Genomic DNA, 20,894 nt, shown 5'->3' with positions numbered 1-20,894 from the left:
GAGATGCGGTGCCCCGAATCACAATCAGCGTTAGTGACGATACCAGAGTTCTTGCTTGTAGTGGAGCGGTATAGTTCAATCGATCGTGTTATCAGAGTTACGGCATGGGTTTTTCGTTACGTCCACAACTCGAAGCGTGTTACAGCTCATAGATCCGGTACCCTCGTGGCGGAAGAACTTATGGAAGCGGAGAAGTACTGGTTCAGAGTAACGCAGGCAAGATTTTTGCCAGCCGAATCGCCGCATCTCAAGACCTTTCGTCATTTTAAGGACAGCGGCGGCATATTGCGTCTTCAAGGGCGGCTTCAATGCTCAGAGCAATCACCTTCCTCCAAGCATCCTATATTGCTGCCTCCACCATCTCAAGCGTGGTTCACACGTCTCATTCTCCTTCGAGAGCGCCTGAGGATGTCACATGCTGGTGTACAGGAAACGCTTCATCAGCTCCGAGAGGATTACTGGATAATCAAGGGTCGACAGTCCGTTAAATCCGTCTTACATCACTGTCTCTTCTGTCGGCGTTTGAAGACTCGCCCGTGCGTAGAGCAAGAAGCGCCTTTGCCAAACGATAGAGTTACTCAACAACTTCCTTTCGAGGTTGTGGGGGTGGACTTTGCTGGCCCATTGTATTACAGCGCAACCGAAGGACACCTAAAATCGTATGTTGCATTATTTACATGCGCCGTGACCAGAGCCGTACACTTAGAGTTGGTCACCGGTCAGTCGCATGCCACCTTCCTCATGGCGTTCAAAAGATTCGCATCACGTCGGGGTCTACCAACCAATGTCTACTCTGACAATTTCCTCACTTTTAAGAAGGCAACAAAGGAGTATCCTGCTATGATGTCCTCTCAGTTCCAAGACGTGCAAGAGTATGTAGCCCAACGTCGAATTTCATGGGAATTCATCGTCGAACATGCTGCATGCCCAGGCAAAAATCTGGACTGGTTCCAGAATGGTTCCATTTGAATCTGGACTGGTTCCATTCGAATGTGGATGGTCCCGGAACGGTTCCAGTTGAATCTTGATGGTCCCAGCTGGACTCGCAAGTGGGGTGGCTGGTTCCACATTGGTGAAATCAGTGGTACCACTCTGGCCTCAAATGGTTCCAGAACTTACAGTGGGAGCCTCACAGGTACCATTTTGTTCCCACACTGGTCAATTGAACCACTTGAGATTCCAAGCTGGGCAGCTTCCCCCTTTGAGATCCGTTAGGGGAAGAAGAGTCCACTCTTGCCATATACCCTTCTGTTTTTTTGTGCTTTTTTAGTCATTATTTTGATGTATTTTAGCATACGTATGATCTATATTTCTTGTTTTTTATCCGTTTACGTCTTCGATAAAATATATGCTGTAACTTCAATTCGTGCTCATATTCTCATCTAAAGGCAAATGTCATAAAATGTACCAGCAAAATGCCAAAAGGCACAATCAAAAGATGACACACTCCGCCAAATAATTAGAAGAACTAAAAACAAAGAGGTAATTGCACGGGCTGACCCAAAGCAGATGCAATAATTATATGAGGGCGCTCCGGTGCGGCGGGAGGAAGAGCGGGAGGCTTTCAATTCAAATTCTAACGGCGGGCCTCGAGAGGCGAGAGGGAGCAGAGAGGGCGCAGACGCCAGTTTGAACTTTGACGCGTCGTTGCGAGGTCGTTTTTTCTCTTCGGTTGCCGTGGCAGAGATCGGGCATCTCCTGTGCACTATTTACGTGGTTTTAGTGCGTTTTCTAAGACATCGTGATGACAATGAGTCATGTGAAACATATTGGCGATATCTCGGAGAAGTTTCGACGCCAGGAAAACACGGCGTCCGCAGAAGAACCGGACGATGAAACGCCAAACGGACTGCACAAAATGCTTCTTCCGACGTTAAGAGGTATAAGTGCTTAAGGTGGTGCTTCGATTACTACTGATTATATGTTTTATTTCAGGAGCTAGAGGAACCTGAGAGACATGGTTAAGACGAGTATAGAGATTAGGATCGTTTGGTGAAGAGGAAAATGGTACATGCCGCGACCTACATGGACGGAGCTGTCATCTTCTCTCAGAAAATACAGGTGTGAGGTGGTCAACAAAACGCCGTGTTCCCTGTTGTTCATGTTGTCCGTGAGTGCACCGCAAATTCAACACAAGCACATGCCTCGTCTGAACGCAGTGAGTGATTACCCGTGTGCGACTAAGCACGTGAGAGATGTATCGATTATTTCTTTATCCTTAGTGTATGCTCATAGCAGAATAAACAATAGTTACTTGAACTGTATGTGCTTTTCTACGCATTACTTTCGGTCATGCATTCAGTGGTCCCATCTGCTAAGTGGTCGGATCCGAGACCACTTAGCAGAGGGGACCACTGGATAAATTCCATTGGTTCCACTTCAAGTGGCACCACCGTGAAACTGGTTCCACTTTTAACTGGTCCCAGCCAGTGAATGGTTCCACATTCCAAGTGGTTCCTGTCCGATAATCCACTTCGAAGTGGTCCCACTCCAGATTTTTGCCTGGGTGGTGGTGGGGATTTTGGGAGCGAATGGTTCGCTCAGTGAAGGAATCCCTTAGGAAAACGTTACGTCGTAGTGAGCTTGACTTCCAGCAGTTGCAAACTGTGCTGACAGAGGTCGAGGCCATTGTAAACTCAAGACCGCTTACGCAGCTGTCAGAAGACCACAACGATTATCAAGCCTTGTCTCCATCTCACCTGCTCCTTGGGAAGCGACTTACGGCTTTACCGCCCTTACAGAAGCGAATGTCACTGCCGTATCCTGGTGTGAGTATGGAAGCAGCGCAAGCGTAGAAGACGACGACTCGAGAAGACAAGCGCGTGATAGAACCAAGCGCAATGCAAGCCACGCCATCTTGGCGAATGTAAGTCGTAGAATAAAGAGCCGTTTCCTTCGACGCCTGTTGTACCCCCAGCCGTAGCCTCACACTGGTAGCACACCTACACAGATTCTGCAAACAAGGCAGCAGCTTCTTAACCGGTATTGGAGGCAGTGGTCCCGCGATTACCTGATGCAACTACACTCTTAGAAATGAACTTCCCCACATAGCACGCTCCTAGCCAACCATCATCCCGTATGACAACGTTCTTGCCCCTTGTTGAAAACGGGAGGAGGAGCCTATTTTGTGCCCATTATGCACGGCACAAAATAGGCTCCTCCTCCCGTTTTCAACAAATCTAGGGCGAGAACGTTGTCATACGGGGTGATGGTTGGCTAGGAGCGTGCTATGTGGTGAAGTTCATTTTTAAGAGTGTACGTTCGGCAAACCTTAGTCGTTCTGTAACGACTACTAACCTTCAACGTAACGATCTTCTTCTGCTGGCAGACCACCAACGGCCAAGGATGTTTTGGAAGCTCGCATGAGTGGAGCAAGTACACCCTGGTCGCGACGGTCTAGTTCGTTCGTGTACACCTAGGACGTCTGCGAGCACGTTCATCAAACGACCCATTCAGCTTTTACAATAAAGGCCGTCAGCCTCGGCGCTTAGCGCCGAAGCCAGCAAGCCAGTTAATGCAGCGGTCAAGAAGTCGGAACCTTGCTTTTTCTGTGGGAGCGAGCATGATATTCGGAAATGCAGAATGAAAGCGGACGTAGGGCAGCTGGAGGAACGACTGCGAGCGGATCACAGACGTTTTCGTTGTGGCAAGCAATACCACACAGCCAAGTCTTGCAGGTCTTTTCGGAGCTTGAAATGCGACAGTTGCGGTGGCCGTCATCTAATTGTGCTGTGCAAGCGCGATAAGAAAACTGCCACAGGATCTGACGGGACGATCAATACAAGTGGTGCTTGGCAGCGTGCACCAATGCAAGAAGTCGTATTGCTGCAGACTGCTTACGCTGTCCTTTGTACGCAGGGTGCAAAGAGAAATGTGTGCGACTGCTCATAGAAAGCGGAAGCCAAAAAAGTTTTATCAAGCCGGCCATGTCAAGGAAACTGCAGCTACCGACGGCAGACAAGGAGCGCTTAGTAATTAATACAGTGGGAAGGCTTCGGGAGCTCCAACGGCGCGCTCCAGTTCTCCTCCGTACTCATCGGTCCTCGCTGCCACCTCAGGTGTTGAGGGCTGTACACAGAGCCGTTGCTTTAGCAGACAGGTGAGAGTAGCCACTCGGTCTTGATATTCCATGACCGTATCGAATTCTGCTTCAGCCTGATCCAATGAGAACGTAACTTCCAACGTGCTGTCGACGTCGCTCAGACTTGAAGAAAAAACGTTGATGCGTTGCTGTAACACCTCGCAGCGACTAAGAAACTCCGTAGAACGGTGCGTATTCTCAACGGCTTGTTGAGCCTCGTTCAGCACCATCGTAAGTCTTTGCCGAAGTGATTTCCTCTTCTGAAGAAGTAAAGTCTTATTCACCGATTCGTCCGACGCCTCCGCCTATGATACTGGCCGAAGAGTTCCCCTATATCTTCTAGTTGCTGATTCCAAGCAATCTCCCAGGTTTCGGCACCATTTGTTAGAGTAGAGGAAGGAGCCAGAGAGAGGCGTCGTTTTCAGTGTTTACTGGTTCCAAAACCAAACGAAGAATGATCCTAAGCACGGGGATTCCGTGCATGATAAGTAAGGCGCGCGATCCCCCCATCGTCGTCCTTAACACCGCCATTCCCGTTTACAAGGAACAATTCATCCGCATAAACCTCGGCCTACGAAGAATATTCCCGTGGGTGTTCCTCGTCGCTAATGTCACGCAGCCGATCCTCGGGGCGGACTTCTTGCACCACTTCGGCCTTTCTGTTAACGTCGCCCGCCGTCTGCTCGTCGACGACAGCACCCGCCTCTGTGTCCGAGCCATCCCCATCATTCCTTCGCCGCCATTTGCCATCCGTGACGTTTGCCATCTCTCTGTGTCGTCGCCTTACGCAGACCTCCTTCACGAGTACCCTTCGCTTATGCAGCCCCCGGACTAGACGAAGCCCATGCATCATGATGTTGTTCACCGCATCGAGACCAAGGGTGCACCAGTGTTCTCCCGTCCGCGTCCCCTGGCTCCTGAGAAGCTGAAAATTGCGAAGGCTGAGTTTCAACACATGCTGGACATCGGCATCGCACGACCTTCTTCTGCTAGTTGGTCCTCGGCTCTTCATATGGTCCCCAAAAAGACCGGGGACTGGAGGCCCTGCGGGGACTATCGCGCTCTGAACCTTGTTCCCGTTCCGGATCGATATCCTCTGCCACGTCTGCAAGATTTTACGGCCCATCTCCACGGCATGAAGACGTTTTCAAGGATCGATCTTATCGAAGGTCATATCGAAGGTATCGATCGAAGGCCAAATACCAGTTGCTCCCGAGGACATTCCGAAGACGGCCATCACCACCCCGTTTGGTCTCTTCGAATTCCTCCGCATGCCGTTCGGCCTTCGCAACGCTGCGCAGACGTTTCAGCGATTTATAGACACGGTAACCAGAGACCTCCCATTCGTCTTCGCGTACATAGATGACATCCTTGTCGCAAGTCGGGACCCTGCTGAACATATGAAACACCTTCGTCTACTCTTTTCGCGTCTCGCTGCGCTTATGCAGTAGTATGCAGCATCGTAGTGAATGTCGCGAAGTGTGAGTTTGGCGTCTCTTCTTTGGAGTTCCTTGGCCACCAAGTCTCCGATGCTGGCGTATCGCCACTTCCGCAGAAAGTCGCCGCCATCGCCGACTTCCCCCGACCGCAGTCCGTGCGCCAGCTTCGACGCTTTTTGGGACTCGTCAACTTTCATTGCCGCTTTATTCCTCACTGTGCGAGCGTCCTCCACCCTCTTGAAGCCCTACTGTCACAAGACCACTCTTCCCGCCAGGGCAAGCGCTCAAGTCTGTAAGCGTGTGTCCTGGGCCGATCGCTCCTTCAGAGTCTAGGGGGGAGGCCCCGTGGCGCCCCGCTTCGACCAAGTTGGCTCCACGCCTTCTCGTGGCGCGTTATCACGCTCTTCCTTTTTCCACAGGCCTTGCCCGGTCGAATAAACCTTCCGATTCAGCTGTTGTAGCGAGCACTTCTTTAGCTTAGCCCCTACAATGGCACCACAGAACGAACGCGATGGCCCAAAGCAGCCATGTCAATTTGTATAAAATGGTACAACTTCTTCAGAGGGGCCAGAATATAAACGAGAAACAGCAGACAATGCTTGCCTCCGGCCACATGCCTCCACGCAGGAGGCGGGCCCACCGCGTCATCGATGAAAAATTGCAGCTGTTTTAAATACAACCTCAGAATGGCGAACGGAATATGATGTGATCCTCGATGCCGTGGGTCATGTAATGCATATTGGATAGAGCTGCAAATTTTGAAGAATTTTGAAGTGCCGAAAAGAAAACTGCCCTTTTCATTTCAAAAAAAAATTAAATAAAAACGATATTTTCACTCTTGCACGGCCTATATTTGTGAGCGAACAGATTAGGGAACAAATCCTAGTGTAATATGCATTATACATACAGACCTGATTGGTTTGATACACAGATACGAAATATAGCATGTTTAACTGGTTTGCATAAACCCCACGATTAACACGAGCCTCAATAGAACTAGCAAAGGGATGTGGAAATGCATAATCACCTTTGACTGCCCGATATATAGAATAACGAAATTCTCACATTTACTTTTCAGGAAGAACTAAAAAAAAAGCCTAAACACAAGGGTATGCTTGAATAAAACCAACAAGGTTGTGTGTAAAGTTCTATGAAGATGCGAAATTGACTTTTGGCAGCACGCCAGGGGACCGCCTTCTTTCTCACGTAACACGGCTCAGTAGGCGAAGTGGGACTGTCTGCTGCATACATTAGGCCAAATGGGATCCCCTGCAAGCTGCAATTCAGGGCATGTGAACCTGCTAAGGGAAAGCGAAGATAATCCGCTAAAAAGCATTAGGCAAAATGGGACAGGCGAAATGGGAAGACACGCTAGCGGCTGGTTGTACCTTTCACGAATATTCACATGTCAGAACAAAATGAGGTTAACGGTTTGTCCATTCGCTGCCGTTACTCCCAACAAAGACCTCTTTTTCTGATTATGAATTCGAATATCTAAAAATTGAATACATCCGTTTTGTCCCAACTTCATGGTGAACTGTAAACCAGGTGTAGCGCCCTCCAAAACCTATTTTCTCTCCTTCCATCCCCCCCCCCCCCGATCAATCCTTTCATCCGATTCATCCACGTATCTTAAGATATGTAAAAGGTGTGTGGCAAAATTTTGATCCACAAAATGATTTGATCAAATTTTTGTTGAGGTCCAGAAAGATATGGATGCTTATTATTGTGAGAGGCTTTGAACATTAAAACGTTAGGGGACGGGTGCATTAGTTCTCACACTGTGGCTTTATCTAAACCGATTGAGCTGTGTGGCTTATCTAATGCTGTAGTGATTGTGAAAGGTGATAAACCAGTTCAAAAAAATTAATAAACAACATATAGTATTCCGATAGTGTGGCATGGACCACATAGGCCTGTAACGCTCGAGTTTTCCAGGCCGATCGCAGCGCCATATCGCACCCAAGCGGTCATACGTTCCATTACGCGGTCGTGAACGCGCGACAGCCGCCATAGCCGCTGGCCGTTTCTAAGCTTGTTTCTGCGCGTCAGGCGACGGTATGGCTCCAAGACCACCGGAGAATCCTCATGGAAAATGCAGGGAGAGGCCCCAGTACTGTTGCGTAGTTGGATGCCACAACTGTACAGGACAAAGGCGTGACCGTCAGCGGCCTGTTGTCTTCTACCGCTTCCCCGGGAGACCATGGGAGAAACAAAGGCGGGAAAGATGGATAGCTGCAGTCCGACGGCAGAAGTGAGCACCTCTTTGATTGTTTATTTACCCTGAGGTCACAAGGAATTACATTGGGGAGCGGGTAAAAAGAACCAAGAAGCTATACATCGGTAATACGAATGGCTCCAGCCAAGCGCGCTCTTTGGAACAAGGGAGCTTTGAAAATGGTACTGCTGTCGCTGTAGCAGGACTTGTGAAATAGTGAAGGCTACACCTTTTGCGGCGCATAGATAGCAGCGGTAGAACGATATTGCAGAGGCATAACATCTTGTAACTGCCTGCTGCATGTGTGCACAAGCTGAGTGGTGTCATTGACTTGTACCGCTTTTTGGGCAGTGGTTGGACCTTATTTTGCGGTGTTGTCGTCAGTGGTAGCCGTTTCTTAAAGATGACAAGTGGCACATTTGTGTATGGTTAGTGAAATTGATTTGTAGTTAGTGGCACTGATTCACGAATAGAACAGCATTTTGCGTTGTGTTTAAAGAACGCATGTAACTTACCCAATTTCAAAAATCTCAGAGGGTCATGCAGTGAATACATGTATTGTAAACGAAGAAGTGTAAAGGCATCTTGCTTTAAATTTAACAGTGCAGATGGGTCTGCGTGGATGCCGACCTCAACAACGCGCATCTGCAGCGACCACTTTGTGGACAACTGCAAAAGTAACGTCGAAAGCCACCCGTCGTATGTGCCTTCCATCTTCCCTGCAGTCTATCGAAAGCCAGCCCCTTGCGCCGAGCGAAGAGGTATGGCCACTGAAAGTACACACTGGACGGTATCATACAACGTAACTTTGATGCCTTCAAAGGTGGCAGAAGCGATCAGCGTTGGCTGCTGAAGTTGCTGAAAAGAGCACTGCTGATGGAGGTGCAGACACAGTTCATTCGGACGACGACCAGATGCTTGAGCCAGTGCCACCACTCGAGCTGTTTGATACGCCGGATGTCTCGGCACTTTCCACCTTGGCAGAGGTAGCAACAGAAGCATCACATGTACCGTGCTACCTGGACCAGGTGAGCATATACGTTGACAACTTATGTATGCCTGCATATTTTAGGTAGTGACTTCATGACTTCAGTTGCAATTCCTGTCCGTCGCTTCACTTCCATCAGTCTTTTCAGCAAACACAAACAGAGGAACCAGCAGCAGATGGGGAGACCTGAAGATCCTACTGTCTGCTACTGATGGTCATTATGGAGCAACACATGATGATGATGATGATGATTCGGGTTTTCATGGCGCATAAGCAACGAAGGCCATAATGCGCCAAGAGAATGGTAAGAAAAGTACAAGCTAAAAGTATAGTGATTTAGTAAAACACAACATTACAGTTAGAGTATCAAAGAACATAAACTCAAATAACAAAAACTACAATGCAGGTAAAATACCAATGTCTTGAAAGAAGTTAAAAACACGTTCAAACGGTAAAAGAGCCTCATCCCCCAGCAAAAGGGAGGGATGTAGAGGTGTATGGTATGTGTACAATCCGTGAAAATGGTGAAGTCGGTGTGCGTCGTATGATTGACATGTAATGAGCATGTGAAGGACTGATTTCGTCTCGTCGCATCTCATGCTATGCGGAGCCTCTTCATTGCGGAGGAGATGACTGTGGGTCAAATGCGTGTGCCCAATTCTCAGCCTGGTAGAAACAAGTTCATGAAGACGACTGTTAAAACACTCTGTCCGTTTTGCAATGGTGGGCTTAACTAGATGAAGTTTGTTGCTGTGCAGTGTATCCCAGTGCTGTTGCCATTTGTTGTTTATGGCCCTCATAAGTGTAGGTCGGAGATCTTGGGACGGTACATCAAAATGATTCACCTCAGATGAAAGAGCAGCTGTAGCAGCTGCATCAGCGAGTTCATTCCCGGGTATACCCACATGACTGGGTACCCAGCAGAATGTTAAAGAGAGACCATTTTTAATTACCTTACCAGCAAGGCACTGTGACTTCTGCACAAGGAGGTTTTTGTACATCACCATGTTGCCTATTGCTTGAAAAGAGCTCAGAGAATCTGTGTCTCGCGATTCTTCAACTCGATCTAAGCAAAGCGTTTGATCGGGTGAGTCACCCGTACTTGTTCAGTGTGCAAAAAAGATGCAAGATTGGAGATTACCTATATAGATGGACGAGAATATGCTACAGAGACATCAGTACACAACTAGTGATAAATGGAATGTTGACTGACTGCATTAAAGTTGAATCCTCAGTGAGACAAGGCTGCCCGCTATCCCCGGTGCTATTCGCGCTCTATCTCGAGCCTTTGTGCAGGAGCATAGTCCAAGATGAACGCATACAAGGCTTTAAGCTGGCGGACATAGCAGTTAAGATGATGGCGTATGCGGACGACGTAGCTCTACTGGCTTCATCCCGCAAAGACCTCAGTATGATGATGAATCATGTAACGGACTTCGTAAAGGTGTCGGGAGCGCAGCTCAATTTAAACAAGTCGTCAGGGGCATGGCTAGGTTGTTGGAAGGAGAGGCCAACCAGGTACTTGGAAACAGACTGGACTGAAAGTCTGAAGCGCTATCTAGGAGTTGACATGGACTTGTCCAAGATGAGAAAGGACCGATGGGTCAACACGACGCAGCTTCTCAACGGCAAACTACAACTCTGGCGTGGAAGAACATTGACATACCTCAACAGAGCTTTCGTTTGCAACACCGTTCTGTATCCAATAGTGTTATATAAAGCTCAAGTGACACCAAGTCATGCGCAAACTATCCAAAAGATTCACAGGTTATTCGCAACTTTTGTGTGGAGTTCCTCAATGGAGCGAATGCGCCGCACCAACCTGCACCTGCCGGTGAAGAATGGAGGTTTTGGTCTAATCAACATCACCATAAAGATTATGGTTCATCGGTTCATGTTTTTCCGCGACGAGAAGAATGCTGTACTCAGAACCGCGATGCAAACCCTTGGCAGCTCTTATCTTTTACAATGGGCCGTGACATCGAAAGAAGTAGTGAATTCATCACCAGAGCTGGCGTTCTACAAAGAAGTTAGAGAAGCCATAACCTTCTTTACACAACACTTCTCGTGGGAATATCTAATGAGCGTTACAAGGAAGAAACTCTACTGGGACTCCGTGAAGAACCTTTTTCCGACTCCACTGTATAGGATATAAGAAGGCACCGAAGCCAACAACATCCTTCTGAAGGTTAGGAAAATGCCCGTCAGCACTTTCTCCAAGAACTTCTTCACAAGATTCTACACGGAGACGCTCCCGGTAAATAGCTGGCTGGTGAAAAAGAATTTTTCGCTACCTCGCGGAAGTCAATGCGGGCTATGCGACGAAGAAGAGACGCTGCAACACGTTTTCCTGGGTTGCAAGATTGCCTTCTTCTTCTGGGGAGATCTCGGCGAGGCACTAGGGAAGTCTATGAGGCCTGCCTGGCTGGAACTAAAAACGTTGAGGCCTGAGAGGGAAGACGAGTCAGAACGAATTATTCTGATATTAGGTCTACAAGCTATTTGGAGCACGAGGACTGCGCTAGAACATAAGCACGAAAATACCATTGAGGCCTGGGACAGTTTCTTCATCAAGATCCGAAGGCTAGCGGAAATCCTGAAAGACCAACCGCAGAGGGCACCGGAAGGATGGGAACATATAGTTAAACAGATAGAGAAGTTCAACAAGCTGCGCATGGTCCGTGAAGAAAAGAGAAGGGCCAGGAAAAGAAAACAAACTTGCTACATATATGGGTCATGACGGCGAGCAAGCACACGCGACAGCGTACGAGGGAACAGAAGTACCCTTCGGCATTGCGTGCTCAAACCTAAAAGTGACAGCTGTTTTTCTACCTCTGCTGAAAGACTGACAAGGGCGTATGCCTGTGAACAGCAAGCTGCATTTCAGTGCCATGAAGGCATAAACGCCGAAAAGAAATTCGGTATTATGTACATATGTAAATACACAAATAAAGAATTTTGGAAAAAAAAAAAAAAGGCTCGTTGGTCTAGGGGTATGATTCTCGCTTAGGGTGCGAGAGGTCCCGGGTTCAAATCCCGAACGAGCCCTCTATTTTGTGTTGGATTGTCTGATGTGCTTCATAAAGCGTCAGTTCCACCCCTTGACGGCTACATGTTTTCTCTGTGAATAACGATGACTTTGTGTAATAGTTCTAGAATGCGATCAATCGCCGGCTCGTTGGTCAGGATTCTGCTTCCGGTGCTCGATGAGTACGGTCGCAGATGCTTCGAGCTCCGCTGGAGCGAATAGTATGGCTATGCCTAGCCGGGTGAACGACGGAAAGGAATCTGCTTCGAAGGATACAATGGATTACAAAGTCATCATGCCGGTTGTTCCAACAGGTACCGTAACGCAGGATACTTTATTTCTGCACGCAAACCCAGAAGCGAGACCATATAACGTAAACCATTTTGGTGAAGCGCTGCGGCATGTCGTGAATAAGAAGGATATATCAAACTTTGGCTTGTATCAGTATAATCACGTGTGGGCTATCAGTTTCAACAACGTAGAGGCCAAAGAAAAGTTGTTGGTGCAGAAAGAACTTCAGGTGAAAGGTCAAAGGTGTATCATCATTGAACCGAATCAGAAAGAAATTGAAATTAAAATCCACTGGCTCCCTGGAAACGTGCCCGATGAAGCTGTTGTGATAGGGCTAACTACTTACGGAGATGTGAAGGAAATTCGTCGTGAAAAATGGAGAGATTCCTTCTTTGAAGGAATTGACTCAACAACAAGACTGGTTACGGTTCGTCTGAAAGAGAGCATCACCGTTGATCATTTGCCACATCAAATGTACGTGGCGGGGTGCCGAGTGCTGCTAGCTGTGCAAGGGAGGCCACCGATGTGTCTGAGATGCAAACAAATAGGTCACATTCGAAAACAATGCCGCACTCCTTGGTGCAAAGTATGTAGAACCTTTGGGCACGAGGAAGATGAGGGTGTAAAAACGTATGCATCGCGAGTACGCCAGCCTGAGGGAGCTCAGTGCGAGTTGTATGTAGTGGAAGAAGACAAATCAGGGAAGCCGGGGGGTGTGCCCAACAACATGGAAAACAGTGGCTCTCTAGATGAGGAGAGTTCAGCTAATGTAGCAGGAAACATGGTGGGAAAACAGTACAACGATGAAGAAATGAGAGAAATTGATGGTGCGCAGAAGCGTAAAGGGAGCGGCAAGGACAGTAACGCTGAAACTACTGAAAACAACGAAAACCATGGATGGAATCTGGTGAGAGAGAAAAAGCGAAAGGCGAATGAGAGTACTTCGCTAAAGCCACAGGCAGCGTATACGGATTCGTCGCAGTTGGAAGACATGCGCTTCCTGTCCATGTAGTGAATTCACGGATAGCAGCAGTTGAGGTTTCCCACAAGAGGCGTCTAAAATGGAGGCAAGGGTAATTACAGTTGCCACACTAAATGTACGGGGAATAAACTCCCGGAAAAAGCAATACCATCTTAAGCGATACCTAGAAAGATTTCCTGACATCGACGTTCTTGCAGTACAGGAAACTAAAATCAGCACGCAAGAGGGAACAGATATATTGGTGTCGAATTGCTTCAGCAAGCACTATGACGTGGTTGTAAGTCACGCAGTAGGCCATTCAGCTGGCTGCGTAATACTTCTGAAGAAGTTGGACTGTTTCAAGCCTGTCGCACACATGGTTGATGATCAGGGAAGATTGGCAGTGTTAGACGTTTTGATCCATAATGAACAATGGCGCTTCATAAATGTGTACGCGCCAAACAAAAAACAAGATAGAATAGCGTTCTTTACAATGCTTGGAAGTTATATGAACAATATCTACAAGACCGTATTAATGGGAGATTTCAACTGCACTTTGCGTGAGAGTGACCGCACTAACAACGTAGTTGACAACGACGAGGGAACGAATGCGCTTGAAGGGATCCTCGAACATTATGGCTTGTGTGATGTGGTGGAACAAATCCCAAGGAAACGTGTTGTGTATACTCATTTTCAAAATAAGTCTCATGCAAGGTTGGACCGAATATATGCGACGCCGATTAGTTCTATGCGCGTAGCAGAGTACAAAGTATTCCCAGCGTATTTCATCGACCACTGCCTTGTATCAGTAACATTAGTCATGACAGACCGGAACGGAAACAACGAAATGGATGAGAAACATGGAAGCTAAACGTCACACTCCTTGAAGATAAGAAATTTACAAACTTTATCAAAGACGAGATTGTGGAAATCATGACAGGACAATCCAGCTGGAGCGAAGCATGGGAAGAATTCAAGCTTAAATTACGAGCGTTCGCAATAGAACGAAGCAATACACTCGCCTTCGAGGCAAAACATCGTGAAAAAGAACTAGAGTGCACACTGCAAAAACTAATAGAAATGGAGTCAAGAAATCCTGGGGAATTTTCTGAAGAGATGAGGCGTATAAAATTGGAACTAAGTTTAATAGCAGACTACAAATATGAAGGGGCAAAGGTGAGGTCAAGGTTACAGCAATATCTGCCAGACGAGGCGCCCAGCAAATGCTTCCTACGAAAAGAACAAGAATACGTCAGGATGAAAAGTATTACTGCAATCGAAGAAGACGGAAAAATAATATCTAGTCCAGAGCAAATAAAATACACATTCGAGAAATATTACGCCCAACTGATAGGAAGAACGATAGATGAGCGAGACTCAGCTGCTCAAGAACGTATACCAACACTTGTTCCGCAGTTATCGACTGATAAGCAAGACATTCTCGAAAGACAGATAACCCTTGATGAAGTTAGACAGGCAATAAGTACAATGAAGAGGAATCGGGCTCCCGGACCGGATGGTATCGAGCGGACTTTTATATCAAGTATAAAGATTATGTATCTGTGATATTACTGGGAATATACCAAGAAGCGGAAGCAAATGGTGTCTTTCCCCCTTCTTTCAGAAAGTCACATACAGTACTTATACCGAAGAAAGTGCCCGAAGGAAATGTGCCTAAGGTGACGGACTACAGGCCAATTACGTTGTCGAACGTGGACTATAAGGTGTTTGCAAAAGTACTAGCCTCAAGACTCCAGTGTGTTGTGGGAACACTTGTGGGTGATCATCAGACATGTGGCTATTAAAGGAAGGAACATTCAGACGAATATTCACGTTTTACGTACGATCTTGGACATTAGCAGAATTCATGGAGATCAGGTAGCGGTACTGCAAGCAGACTTGGCAAAGGCATTTGACAGAGTTTGCCATTTCTTTTTGTTCACAGTAATGGAAGCAATAGAATTTGGCCCGGTTTTCATGCATCGTGTCAAACTGTGTTATTTGAACGTCACAACGAAATTAATTGTAAATAATCAGTGTACAAATCCAGTGCCGTTACGTTCCTCCGTACGGCAAGGATGTCCATTGTCTCCACTGTTATTTGACCTGTATCTTGAACCGCTTTGTCAAAGTGTCATACAGAATAGAAGTATTGTTGGCTACAAACTGAATTCCACTGAGGTTAAAGTTTTAGCATATGCCGATGATTTAGTGTTTCTAGCAAGTGATAAGAAAAGTGTTTGTGCTGTTCTAAACGAAATTAACAGGTTTTGTGATATGTCTGGAGCCAAGCTTAACATGGAAAAGTCATTGGGCATATGGGGAGGTCAGTGGGGTTCTACACCATCCAGCTTTGAAGGAATAACGTGGAAAACCGAGCCAACCACGTACCTTGGTGTCCCGCTTGAACACAGCAAAAACACAAATGTCGTGTGGACAGAAAGGGCTACGAAGATACGAAGGCATGTTAATATATGTAAGCAGAGAAGATTGTCAATCTTTCAGCGTGCCGCTACATGTAACTTATTTTTTGTTGGAAAGCTTATATATCTGTTGCATGTGCTCCAATGCTCCCGGAAAAATATTCAAATATTACATCGTATATGTGCGACTTTCATATGGAATTCTACATTTGAGCCTATGCGAAGAGGGAATCTGTTTCGGCCACTTATGGAAGGAGGTCTGAGCTTAAGTCATTTATTTATCAAGCAGCTTGTGATGAGACTGACCTTCTTTAGGGATAGTAAGCACCCACTGCTGATGACTGTACTACAGTGTGTAGGAAATGAGTGGTTACCGACCGTAACTGTTGCTGTTAGAGAGAGAAATATTGCACTTAGTGTTTTTTATCATGAAGTTGTTGAAGCCCTCAGGTTTTTGCTGGCGAGGTTCTCAAGAGAGTATGTCTTTACTGTTTCGAAGAAAAAGCTTGCGGCTGATCTGGTCGACACACTTTTCCCTATACCGATGTATAGACAAATACCCGCAGGCTGGCCAGGTGGTGATATTTTAAAGAGAGTTACTAGAATGAGTGTTAGATCTGAAATCAAAACGTTTTTCTTTAAGTTGCATACGAGAACCTTGCCAGTAAAGACATGGCTCGAGAGTAAAGGTATGTTCGTACCTTGGACAACGAATTGTCGATTTTGTAAAGTCCAAGAGACACTGGAGCATGTTTTTCTCTATTGTACAGAGGCTCAGTTTTTATGGAGTGACCTTAGTATGTTGCTGGGGAGGAACCTGAGAATAAATCCTCACACGATGCGTTTTCTGCCAATAACAAGGAAAGACGAGGAGAGATACGATGTGTTATGTATAGTGGCATTGTACTGTTTGTGGAAAGTCAGAGTGCTTGACAGAAACGAGGAGCCATTGTCACCACCACTTATGTTCGTTCGACAGGAACTTAAGCAGCTCAAAGATGTAGCAGAAATTAAGGGGGATGTGCCAAAATGGTTGACTTCTGTTTGTGAAAAGATTCTTGTGAAGTGTACAGCCCCCTTTTAGCGCCGCAGTTGTGGCGCAAGTGCATGCATGCATGCATGCATGCATGTATGTATGTATGCGTACCACCTATTTTACTTGTGCACGTGGTTCAAGTGTGAATCACTGTGTTAATTTTACTGTTGTTACAATACTCTGAAACTGACCAATAAAGGAAAAAAAAAGCCGGCTCGTTGGTCTAGCAGTCTGCTTCTTCTGTTTGTACAGATCGGACGCAGGAATTATGAGCTCCGTGAGAGCGGCGACTACGGCTAAGCCTAGCCGGGATGAAGGTTACAAAATGATTCTGCCAACGATTCCATCAGGTACTGTAGCGTTAAATACCGTTTTTCTACATGCTGATCCAACTGGGAGGCCATACAACATTGGCCATTTTAGTGACGCTTTGAAGGACAAAGTTGTTCGGAGCGAGGTCACATCGGTCGGTCCGTTTCTGTTCAACCACCTTTGGGCCCTGACCTTTAATAGCGTGAGTGCAAAGGATAAGTTTCTTAGCCTCAGCGAACTAGCGGTGAAAGAGAAACGATGTGTGCTCATTGATCGGCATAAGAAAGAGCTTCATATCAAAATGCATTGGCTCCCTCAACATGTACCTGACGAGGCAATCGAAGCAGCGCTTGAAAGATACGGCGCTGTGACAAACATTGTCAGAGAAAAGTGGAAGGACTCATTCTTTGAAGGAGCTGAGTCGACGACTCGGCAAGCGGTAATTACACTGAAAAATGGTGTAACTGCGGACAGCTTGCCGCACCAGATGTATGTGTGCGGTTGTCAAGTTCTTGTGGCAATACCAGGGCGACCGCCATTGTGCCTGCGGTGTAAAGGCGTGGGGCACATTAGGAAGCAATGTCACACCCCTTGGTGCAAAACGTGTCGCCGTTTTGGACACGAGGAAGATGAGTGCGTTGTGACATACGCGTCAAGGGTTCGTCAACAACATGGAAGCCAGGACAGTCAGCACAACATGGAATGCGACGACGATGCTGATGGAGCTGCACCCGTTGCCGCTCCTGTTCCTTCGTCTGCTGCTGCACCTGCTGCGGCGACAGTAGCTTCCCAAGCAGGAACGCCCATTGCACCAGCAATGGGTGACCCTCAACAAGAAGAGGAGAAAAGCGTTCTCCAGGAGCGTCAAGATACAGCCTCGTCGAGTTTAGAAGGATCTGGAAATGAAGCGACCGAAGAGATAGAAGATGATTTCTGGATCACACCAAAGAGGAAGAAGGGAAGGAAGTCGGCGCCGGCGACAATGCCTCCGAAGATTGTTGAAGTGGACCGCTCTGTTCTTGACGATATTGGGTTTTTGTCAGCATAGTGTGTTGGGGAGATTGGATTACCTCAGTGTTGTATTAGCAGGATGCGCAACTAGATTCCTCAAAAGTCGGTAAGCTTAAGCTGCTCTTCCAGTTCACTAATGTGATTTCATAAGTGATTTGATTTGATAAGTAAATACATAATCACTATTGAAGCATAGAAATCATGGCTGTGGGTCATTTGGTCATTGCAACCCTTAATGTTAGAGGGTTGAACTCTAAAAAGAAACAATACCAACTCAGAAGGCTACTGGATGGGTTTCCTCAAATTGACATTCTTGCTATTCAAGAGACGAAAATTGAGTCGCAGCGGGACACCGAACAAATGCTATCGCAGTATTTCATGAATCAATACGAAGTGCTCGTTAGCCATTCCATTGGATATTCTGCTGGTGTCATGCTCTTCATTAAGAGAAGTCTTTCCTATACCCATGTATACCATGCCGTAGATGCAGATGGTAGGTCAGCAATGCTAGATGTAGACATTAGGGGGGAACTTTGGAGGTTTTTAGTCGTATATGCTCCAAATGATAAGAATCAACGCTGTGCGTTCTTCGAATCGACCAGACAATATTTTGATGACCAATATAACATGGTGTTTCTGGGAGATTTTAATTGCGTCCTCTCAGCGAGTGACAGAACCACGTTCCGAAATCTTGAAGATGATAGTGCCGAGTGTCTGCAATACATTGTAGAAACTCATAATTTGATTGATGCTGCAGAATATAGTACACCAGACACAATTAAATACACACATTTCCAAAGGAACTCACACGCTAGATTGGATCGCATATACTATTCCGCCAACAAACTCAGAGAGGTGACGAAATACCAAGTCTTCCCAGTCCACTTCAGCGATCATTGTCTCGTAGTGGCAACAATTGGAAATCCCGAAACGGCAAAACGCACTCCAAAGACGTGGAAGCTATGGAAAATGAATTCGAAGCTTTTACAGGACTCTGTTTTCGATGATTACATACGACGAAAGCTTGCATGTCTTGCCGAGAATCCCTTAGGCTGGGCCGAAAAGTGGGAAATCTTCAAGCAGGAGGTTAGAGGTTACGCGATTGAGAGGAGTAATATAATAGCATATCAAGGAATGTGTGAAGAAACCAAATTGAAAGAAGCTCATCGCAGTCTGGTACAGCTTGAGGCGAAAAACCCAGGCACATGTTTTGACGATATAAAGGAAATCGAGCTCCGGCTCGACCTTTTCAGCGAACATAGGTATGAAGGCGCAAGAGTTAGATGTCGAACAAAGAGATATTTGCCGGATGAAACGCCAAACAAAAGCTATTTGGCAACAGAGAGGAAGCAGACGCGTAGTAGGCGCATTGAAAGTTTAGAGCACGGGGGTAAAGTAGTGGGTGACTCTGAGAAAGTGAGGGAGATATTCGTCGATTACTATAAGAGTTTGTTTGGACAAACAGCACGAAAAGTTGACGAGGGTTTGATAAATAGGTGCATTGCAACCATGCCAAAGCTAAGTGAGGAGGAGAAAGAAATGTTAGGGTCGGACATTGCAGCAACAGAAATACAGTATGCAATCAAAGAGTTAGCTTTCAACCGCACTCCCGGGCCGGATGGCTTGGGAGCAGAGTTCTACAAGAAGTACGTAGAGCTGCTCACGCCTGATTTACCTAATCTTTATGCAGAAGCGGAGGAAAAGGGCATTTTTTCTCTCAGTTTTCGGAGGTCGCACACTGTATTAATCCCGAAGAAAATAGCTGAGGGGTCCACTCCGAAAGTGACTGACTATAGGCCTATTACCCTCTGCAATGCGGACTACAAAATTTTCGCTAAAGTGCTTGCTGCACGTCTGCAATTTGTGTTGCCCCATCTAGTAGGGGAACATCAAACGTGTGCCATCAAGAATAGAAGAATACAAACCAATATACATATAGTTCGTACGGTGTTGGACTGGTGCAGATATGAGGGTGGGCATGTGGCGATGCTACAGTTGGATCTTTCGAAAGCTTTCGATAGAGTTTGTCATACATACCTGTTCGCATTGCTGCGTCATGTCAACATGGGAGATAGGTTTGTAAATCGCATCCAGTTGTGCTACAAACTAGTTGCAACGAGCCTTGTGGTGAATAGATTCATTGCCACCCCGATTGCGCTTGGAGCTTCGGTCCGGCAAGGTTGTCCTTTATCGCCTTTACTTTTCGATTTGTACTTAGAACCGTTGTGTAGACACGTAATCTGTCAGTATGACGTTCATGGCTTTCAGCTGGGTGGTGTTGAAGTTAAAGTTGTGGCGTATGCAGATGACGTTGCGTTCTTGGTGAAAGATAAGAGAAGTGTCGAAAAAATAATGGAGCAGGTCGACTTGTTTTGTGCAGCTTCTGGAGCTCAAGTAAACAAAGAGAAGTCTTTAGGAGTATGGTGTGGGCTTTGGGGTTCAACTCCACAAATATTTTGCGATATCAAGTGGCAGACAAGCAACCCGGACTACCTGGGGGTGCCATTACACGCAAGTAGAAACACAAACAGGATGTGGTCAGAAAGAATTGATAAGATGAAAAAGCATGCATTCACTTGGAGAGGCAAGGAACTGTCAATATTCCAGCGGGCTTCAGTTTGCAATGTGTTTTTGGTGGCGAAAATGGTATACATTTTGCAAGTACTTCAGTGTTCCCGTAAAATCGTACATGCATGCCATCGCGTGTTTGCCACCACGATATGGTGCTCAACATTTGAAAGAATGCGCCGAGAAAACCTTTTCAAGAAAGTCAAGGATGGAGGTTTAGGTCTACAGCACTTGTTTGTAAAGCAGCTAATCATGAGACTCTGGTTTTATAGGCAGTCTGTGCACCCCCTATTAGACGCCGTGAAGAGAGCAGTAGCCTACAACTATATGCCTGATATATATATTGGCTTCCACGAGCATGGCTTGCAGTTGACAGGGTTTTATCAGGAGGTCGTGGACTGCGTCAACTTTCTAAAAGTCAGGTTTACCCCAGATTACCTCTTTTCGGTTTCAAAGAAAGTGTTGGCAGCCCATTTGATAGATACCTTGTTTCCCGTGCCAATTTACAGGCAAATTCCGTCTGAGTGGCCTGGAGCGG

General features: G+C 46.6%; 2 protein-coding genes and 1 non-coding gene across 3 annotated transcripts; all 3 read left to right on the top strand.

The window, feature by feature from the left end:
- Nucleotides 1-3: 3 nt before the first annotated feature.
- LOC135378793 (uncharacterized) lies at nucleotides 4-969 on the top strand. The gene has a single exon (XM_064611890.1). The coding sequence runs from the start codon at nucleotides 4-6 to the stop codon at nucleotides 967-969; it is 966 nt and encodes a 321-aa protein (XP_064467960.1).
- Nucleotides 970-11,702: 10,733 nt separating this feature from the next.
- On the top strand, nucleotides 11,703-11,774 carry Trnap-agg (transfer RNA proline (anticodon AGG)). The gene has a single exon. It is a non-coding gene; the product is annotated as a tRNA-Pro (tRNA).
- Nucleotides 11,775-16,733: 4,959 nt separating this feature from the next.
- On the top strand, nucleotides 16,734-17,825 carry LOC135378789 (uncharacterized). Its single transcript, XM_064611877.1, has one exon. The coding sequence runs from the start codon at nucleotides 16,734-16,736 to the stop codon at nucleotides 17,823-17,825; it is 1,092 nt and encodes a 363-aa protein (XP_064467947.1).
- The last annotated feature ends 3,069 nt before the right edge of the window (nucleotides 17,826-20,894 follow it).

Source organism: Ornithodoros turicata, chromosome 1 (assembly GCF_037126465.1).
Source record: "Ornithodoros turicata isolate Travis chromosome 1, ASM3712646v1, whole genome shotgun sequence".
NCBI lineage: Eukaryota > Metazoa > Arthropoda > Arachnida > Ixodida > Argasidae > Ornithodoros > Ornithodoros turicata.
The sequence above is the reverse complement of the archived record's forward strand: the minus strand, read 5'-3'. Positions and strand labels throughout refer to the sequence as shown.

What these genes read in the sequence shown, in the direction of transcription:
- LOC135378793 (XM_064611890.1), top strand. Translation starts at nt 4, where the DNA reads ATGCGGTGCCCCGAATCACAATCAGCGTTAGTGACGATACCAGAGTTC.
- LOC135378789 (XM_064611877.1), top strand. Translation starts at nt 16,734, where the DNA reads ATGAGCTCCGTGAGAGCGGCGACTACGGCTAAGCCTAGCCGGGATGAA.